This window comes from Centrocercus urophasianus, unplaced genomic scaffold, assembly GCF_019232065.1.
Source record: "Centrocercus urophasianus isolate 14NV4802_14NV808 unplaced genomic scaffold, USGS_Curo_1.0 seq_44, whole genome shotgun sequence".
Classification (NCBI taxonomy): Eukaryota; Metazoa; Chordata; class Aves; order Galliformes; family Phasianidae; genus Centrocercus; species Centrocercus urophasianus.
The window spans coordinates 2083703-2091569 of record NW_024885022.1 but is presented as its reverse complement, the minus strand read 5'-3'; the positions used below and the strand labels follow the sequence as shown (position 1 = coordinate 2091569).

Here is a 7867-nt window from a genome sequence, read left to right as displayed (position 1 = left end):
TGAAGTAAGGATGCATTTCAGATGATTTTTTTTTTCCTCATCATCAAATACTACTTCCAGAACCACGCTGTTGCTACGAAGAGGCTTCATAAACAAATGAGGAAGTGGTATATCCTATCTTTATTAAAAACATGTGGGAGAAAGAATGTTTGCCATATGGGAAAAGAAAGAAAAATCAGCGAGGAAGTTAAGTGCTCAAGCTTCTTGGATATCATAGGAAAAAAAAAAAAAAAAAGGCAAAGTTTAAACTGGCTTTAATATTTAATTTTTATATTTATGGTTCTAAGCACGTGTTCACACATTTTACAGCTATCCAACAACATCTTGAAATTTCACTGTAATTTCAGAATGTCTCCTAGGAACCAGAAAGTTGAATCAGTGCAAAGATTTTGGTATGGTGTGATGAGTTTAGTATTCTTATTGCGTCTAAATTCCTTGCAGGTTGTTGACCAAATTATAGGAGTCTTTAGCAGTGTGATGTACTTTTAATTGTTGGGTCATATCCTGAAGTGCATAGGTGCAACAGCTTAAAAGATGGCATTGTGGAAAGCCTGCACTGATTAAACAGTGCCTCAAGATTATTTCCTGAATTCACTTTCTGGAACATCTACCTTCACTGATGTCTGACACCCTGTTCCAGCAGCAAACAGGTGGCTGGCTTTGATCCCTTGGTCAACTGGAAAGCCAAAGTAGAAAAATGCATCTTTGCAGCGTGCAAGGGCAGCTGATATTGGTTACTGTAAAAAGAGTTCCATCTCTAACGGTCTCTCTTCTGTCATGAATCCTTTTCCTTTCTCCTTTCCAAACCCAGTTTCTTCTCATGTCTCACTGGGAACATGTCATAGCTTTAGTCTCTTAAAAACATCAGGTACTATCAGATCTACTTCACAAGATCATCAAATACATTACAAAAAGTGCATTGAATTACAGAGGAGAAAAGTAACAAAAAAGATGACTCGGTTAATCACTCTAACTTTGTGAGCTTTACAGAACCTGTGAAGGTAAAAAAGAAAGAAAACTTTATACTCCACCTTTCAAAACGACATAATTGATTTTTAAATTCTGAAGAGTATCTACAAGTAATCAAGTAATTTCAGTTCTGCTGGTACGTGTTACAGATGCCAATACTGACAACTACCACAGAAATGACAGTTTTGATTCTGGGACGATGATTTAAGAACTCGTGATATCAAGCAGGCATTATGTTCTCAGTTCTCTGAGCAGCCTTTTGAATACAGTACTGAAACAAACAAAAAAGCTAATCAAAGAAAAACAAGTGAAAAACTTTGGGTTACAGTCATAAAAGTTTAAGACTCAGCATATATCAGCAAGTTACCTACCCACTCAAACTCCCAATTCCAGTTTTAAGTTGTTCCTGAAGGTGGTATTCAGCTGAGACACTTTATAATGAAGCATTCCAAGTAGTACTACAGGACTACTATACCTCAGCAAAACACAAGATACTCAGAACAATATAATGAAATTCCTGAGCTACTCCACATAACCATGCTTCAGGATTACAAAAATATTTTCTAGTTTCCTGTGAAATATATAAGCTTAAAAGATATGCAAAAATATGTTTTGGAAACTCAAGTGGTGTTTCTTACTTAACTAGGTTTTCATCTTCCATATATCACCTAAAAGCAAAGATGAACAAATAACAGTAGGGTCAAACAACACTTTAGATATCCACTGCACTCTTAACATGGCACGTAAAGAACATGCCTACAGCTGGAACTATTTCTTACTTGCTCTAAATTACAATATTCACTAGTGAATTTAAGAATGGATCTTCCATACATAGACAAGACAAAAAAAAAAACAAAAAAACCTTGTTGTTTTCCTCTTGGAGATAAAAATATAGCATGCACACACTGAAAACAAGAATTCTCTAGACAACGATGCCAGCTGTAGGTAAAAAATTAAAAAACCCAGCAGAGATCAAAAATAAGATGCTACTAACGTGCTAATGTCAACTGTACAACAAAGCTCCATTCATTCTATGCTAATCTAAAGGTAAATCCAGAAAATACATTTGCATTTAATGAATTCTCATATTTCGTGTTGATTAGTCTAAAATTGCCACAGACTTGGTTATAATCCAGAAACACGTAATCTTCTTTCAAATGCTTTTTTTTTTTTGTTTTCTCCGAAATACAGAAGTAAATATTACAGAATAATGTTTAGCATTCAAGGTCTGGTTCAACAAATCAAACATTTGTAAGACAACACATCCATTTCCTGAGATGGCTGAAGTCATGTTTCAGTTTCACACTGCACTACAGTTAACAAAAAATACTATGCACAAGATCAGATGTTAACTACAGCATACAAGCACATTTACAAAGTCACCTAATGTAAGTGGTGCCACTTCTGTTAATCGGTACCCCTTAACAGAAGTCCTAAAGTCATCTTTATACATTACAAAACAAGGATTTACAAAATTTCCATTTTATTTCCAAGTCACTTCATTCTAAAAATGTTGAAACATAAAAAAATACCATCATTTAAAGGAGTTTACAATAAAAAGCTAACAATCTGGCATGGAAGAGATGAATATACGGAAACCTGTTGTAACAGTCACAAATCAGTCGCTGGTGATTAAAGAACACTTTGTTCTTCAAAGCTGGTAGGCACTTCCACGGAGCCAGAAAGGTAACTTATCCTACCACTGCTTTCCCCTCCCCGTACATAAAAATTTCCAATGGAATTAAAAAAAAAAAAAAAAAAAAAGATTGGATAAAAGGGTCAACGTGATAAAATAAAAGCATTAACCAATATCTTTACTATTGTTCATCTTGTGTAAATAAAAAGATTTTGTCCCAGAGTTTTCCTGGCAGGATGGAGTTATTTGGCCTTTAAAAGTGTTAACTGAAATACCTCCCTTTTTTACCAGTATATGTTGTTTGCTCACTGCTGTACTGTTGCTTTATGTCTGTAACAGAAACTGGCTCTAGGCCAGCCCATGGGTCCTCAAGCATTGAAGGTCTGTAATAGTTTTCCACATCATTAGACTCTCTTTTCTCTCTGCCATGCGCTGTACCAAATGGAGTAGATGTCCTGGGGGATCCCTTTGGAAGAAAACCATCAAGTAAAGAAACATTTAATAGACTAATTCAAACTAAGTTTCCTTCTAATGCAGTACAGCTTTGAAGCTTATAATGAATAATCTTCAAACAATAAACGATTACTTTTCACCTGCTGCTCCTAATCAAAAGAAATTGGCTTTATTGTATTTTAATTATCAATTGTGATTTACCAGTCTTCTTCAAAATATGTTCTCAGCATACCAATACAGAAAACTGCAGTAACTACAGAAAAGCTATTTGTCATAAGCTACTTAAGTTGACAACGTGTCTAACTCAAAAGCTGCACAGCAAAACAGAGCGTAGAGGATGAGGAAGCGTTGATAATGTTCACAAGAGCAGAAGTCAGATATTCAGTAGCTGAAGATCGAGCACAGCAGTATATAAACCACATTGCTACAAATGACCCGAGGAACTGTGGAAAACACTTTGTTTTAATCAAATTAGTGCTTGTGAAATTTGAGAAAACACAACTTTCTTTTAATATACAAATTTTGATGGAAATCAGTGATTAAACAGGCATTAGGTTAAGGGCAATTCATCTGGCTGGGAGCTTTTGATATTTTATTTCCTCCAAAGATCAAGGACCACCACGATTGCTTTTACAAATCTGCAACTTATAGAGGACTGAGACGAAGCAAATTGCTGTAACCTTTTTCTCCCATCTTCATCTATTGTTCTTTTCCTCAAATTCACTTCCCTAAAAAGTGAGGTTTTGTCTAACACTGCGTTCATTTAAGCTGGCTTGTTTTAACCAAAGCTAAACAAATAATATTACAGATACGCCATTAGTCCAAAAATGTGCCTGCTGCATTCTGAATGCCTAAGAACAGGATTCCTTGAGGCTAATGCCAGCTTCTGACTTGGTAAAGGACTGTAAAAACACAGATTAGTGGTGGGTGTTTCGTGTTTTTTTTGGACTAGCAGTGATGGTAATTGAATTTGACTCATAACCCCTACAGAATATATCTAAACAGATCATGTGAAGCAATTTCTGGGTAAAACTGAGCAGCAGTGCCATAAGAAGCGCTCTATGCTTAGCCTCAAGACACTGAAACAGCTTAGTCTGGAGCCTATTTCTGAAAAAGTACTTTGCCAGGACCCTGCTTGTGTGGCCCCAACAATTGCTTCCCTAGAACTCCTGAAGATTGATTATGGTGGATACACAATAAATATGGGAACATCCGTGTGCAATCTGCAGGACATTTGTTTCCAACGTTTCACCACAGCCAATCACATTATGCAGGTAAGACAATGTCAATAAAGTACTAAAAGAAAGAGAATTATTTTATGAAGTATATCATACCAAAAGCATGAGGATAAGGTCAGTACACATCTAAAACACTTTTTAAAGGACAAGGAGTCAAGTCAATACGTGCTAGCAAAAATGGCATTAATGCTGGACTGTATTATCTGTGATACATACAGTGACAGAACAAACTAATTCATTGGTAAGACTCTTTTGGGCAGATTTATAATTCTAGATTTCATTACAATATAATGCAGGCCATATGCAATGCTGCCATTTTTTTACATGCTTGACATCTAGCATCAGACTGTTACGTATTACTGTGCCATACAAAATCAAAAACTTTCAATAAGCATTACATTTAAATATATAAACACATTTTTTAGATTCAGAATACTATTCGTTTCATGTTTTCTCCTTTAGGGAAAAAAATCAAGAGGTGATTCCTTACATTATAGGCCTGTGGAAAAGGAAAACGTACAGCCCTACCTGTACAAGTAAAACTGATGCCAATGATATCTTAAAAATAATTTTATTTTACTGTCATTAGCGCCAATAACCTTTACTCACTGAACCTGTCTTAGGGAAATGGCCAACCTATTCGCAGTACCTTTTTCCAGTTAACAAATCTGTCTCCACATAGGGAAAACTTTTGGTGCTACTCACTGCTGAAGGCGGCAATGCTATCTCAACAAGAGTGACAATCACTTCTTTAATCAGCTTTCTTCACCTGATGTGATTTTACCTTCCGGCAGATGCACAAAGCACAGATATCATGTTTGTACCATTTGACAAGATTATTATTATTTATTTTTTTTAACTTTTTGTAAAAGTTTTCACTAGTAGTAGCTGCTGCTTCACTATCTCCTGTTCAGTACAGAAGGTGAAATGCTACCTCTAGGTAAGCTAAGAGGTGCTATTTGTGAGATTCAACAAACTCGTTTTCATTAAATTTAGAAGCAGGTGCACCCCTGTGGAAAAACAGAAAGCTCAGTAAAACATTGCCCTTGTGAAAGTTCTTCAAGTTTTCTGTTCTTTGGGTTTGAAGTGCAAAAGTGAGCACAGAATACTAGCAACAAGGTATCACAGAGAACACTGAAGTATAAACTCCAGTCCTTGGGATTTCAGTATGAGATTTGAAGGGGTCACTTAAGATTTCATCTCAAACGTGACAGTAACATCATGAATTTTAAGAGCATAGTAGTTCTCTTAATAGCATGTGCAGAAGACAAGGGAACAACCCCTCTGATGGAATCTGATGTTCAGAACGTGCAATAAAATCCCTCTACTGAAATCTACTCATGGCCTCATGGATTCTTGCACATCTCAAAAAAATAAGTACTCAAAGGTGTTGAGATTTCCTCCCTCCATGACTGCCTCTATTGCCTCCAGGCAAAATAACCCACGTGCACACACGTAGAAGTACATGCACACATTACCTTAGTCCTAGGCAAAGCTACAGACAGACAAATGTCTAAGTGTTAAGAAGCACTGCATTCAGGTCAATGCTTTTAAACTATTCACAAGGTCTGCAGAAGAAAAGAGAAGAAGCGAAAACAAGGCAACCTGCGACTGGATTCAAACCTCTTTACATCACATTTCTTTCTTAACACCAAAGATTGAGCCTGCCCACAAATCCTGATAGAAACACTTCTGGCTAGCACTAGCAGCAGAAGGATTTCTGCGTATTTTTCGCTCAGGTAACCAGGCTCTGGTAATTTAAGGCAGGCTTTTAAAAATCACTGAAGCTAATATCTAGATGGTGATCTTCTGTAGGAAAATTGCACACTAGCAACTAAACTCCCTCTTCCCAATGTCAGAGCCATTTTTATGCCCAAATGAAATCCTACTGAAAGGCAGAAACCCCACATATTTTCTTCTTTTCTTAATAAAAAGTAAAGAGGCTTAAGCAACCTGTAGGCCACCACACTAAGAGCCTTACATGAGAAAGAAAATGTTTCATGTTTATAACAAGTCTCTTTCGTCAGTTATGAGATTTTTGTAAGATAGTTATCTGCACAGCAAAACAAAGTAATCAAGACTTTCTGAATGAAAATGTCACTACATAATGCAGTTACATTAAGATTTCAGTAGTCTGTATTAAGGTTTGACTTCATCTTACATTTCAAAACATCAGTAGGAGCACCTGAAAGTTTTATCATGGTCTGTACTGCACATGATATTTCTTACACTTCTATGGGTTCTCTAACTCAGACATATAGAATCATAGAACTGCTCAGGTTGGAAAAGACTTTAATGATCATCAAGTCCAACCACAACCAAACCATACTACTCTAACAATCCTCTGCTAAATCATGTGCCTGAACACCAAATCCAAGTGGTTTTTAAACACATCCAGGGATGGTGACTCAACCACCTCCATCTGGCTTTATGCAGCAGAGTATGCTATCATCTTAAGATCTGCCATCCCTATCTGTACTAGCAGTCACACACCAAGTAAGCCACCCTGATTAACAGTGTAACTCACTGAGCCAGTTACTGCTAATATACCTTATATAAATGGAAGCTTCCAATGCAAGGCAAGGAAAAAAAAAAAAAAAAAAGGCATGTTATGACCTCACCAGATGCTCTCCTTTCTGTTTAGGGGAATCTCAGCTTATTTCTCTTTAGCAGATCATTCCTCACTTCTCTCTAAGCCTGTCCCAGAGAGCTCTTCTATGTGCACAGGGCAGCTCCTGCACCATCACTCAACACTGGCAAGAAAAACACAGCGCTTCCCGGCTGTTTTAAGGAGAACAGCTCAAAGGGAAGTAAATAGGAGGGACAGAGACGCTTACTGCGGTTTTGGTCGGTACACAATTCTCCCTCCACCCTCTCGTGCCGGAACGTTAGGAGGAAGGAACCTCGTGTCCTGGTGCCAGGCCTCGGGCAGCCCAGGGGCCCCTCCCATTTCCCTCACCAGGATCTCTCCGTCCTCCGTAATGTTGGAGGGGCAGCTGAACGCGCTGCGAGCCCCCTTCCCGGAGAAGGACGGAGCTGCTGCCCAGCCCTAGCCCCTCGCTCTGCCCGCCGCTCGCTCCCTCCCTCGGCGTCCCGCCCCATACCTGGTAGTGTCTCTGGTAGCCCCCGGGCGAGCGCTTGTGCTGCTGCGGGTGCGGGGCAGCTCCGGCCGGGGACCTGCCGCCGCCGCGGGGAGCCGGGTAGCGGGGGCTGGCGCTCTGCGGCCTGCGCGGGGTCTGCCCGCCCGGCGAAGGGCTCCCGAACCGCCCGCCGCCGCCGCCGCCGCCAAAGCCGGGGCCTCGGGGTGAGAGCCCGCTACCGTAAGGCCCGGGCCGGGGGCCGTAGGGCGGCGTGTGATGCGGGCTGCCGTAGCCCCGGGGCGAGGGGGGTATGGGGCAGGCGCCGCCGGAGGGAGGGCTCCGGAACCCGGCGCCCGCATACGGAGGCGTCGGGGATCGGAAGCTCTGCCGGTACATGGCCCGGCAGCGGTGGAGAGAGAGAGAAATAAAACCTGCGTAACGCCCTACGGACACGAGCGCGGCCTCGGCGGCGCCTGCCGGTCCCTCGCGGT

General features: G+C 40.2%; 1 protein-coding gene across 1 annotated transcript; it reads right to left on the bottom strand.

Annotated features, from left to right (window-relative positions):
* Positions 1-242: 242 nt before the first annotated feature.
* Positions 243-7867, bottom strand: LOC122168702 (M-phase specific PLK1 interacting protein). The gene is made up of 2 exons (XM_042834242.1): positions 7401-7867; positions 243-3071 (listed from the first exon to the last, which is right to left on the bottom strand). The coding sequence occupies exons 1-2, from the start codon at positions 7770-7772 to the stop codon at positions 2868-2870; spliced, it is 576 nt and encodes a 191-aa protein (XP_042690176.1). The 5' UTR covers positions 7773-7867; the 3' UTR covers positions 243-2867.

Bases quoted from the DNA above. Each gene is read 5' to 3' on its own strand.
- LOC122168702 (XM_042834242.1), bottom strand. From the start codon at position 7,772: ATGTACCGGCAGAGCTTCCGATCCCCGACGCCTCCGTATGCGGGCGCC. The intron at 3,072-7,400 runs GTATGGGGCGGG...TTTCTTCCAAAG, and splicing joins GCTACCAGAGACACTACCAG to GGATCCCCCAGGACATCTAC.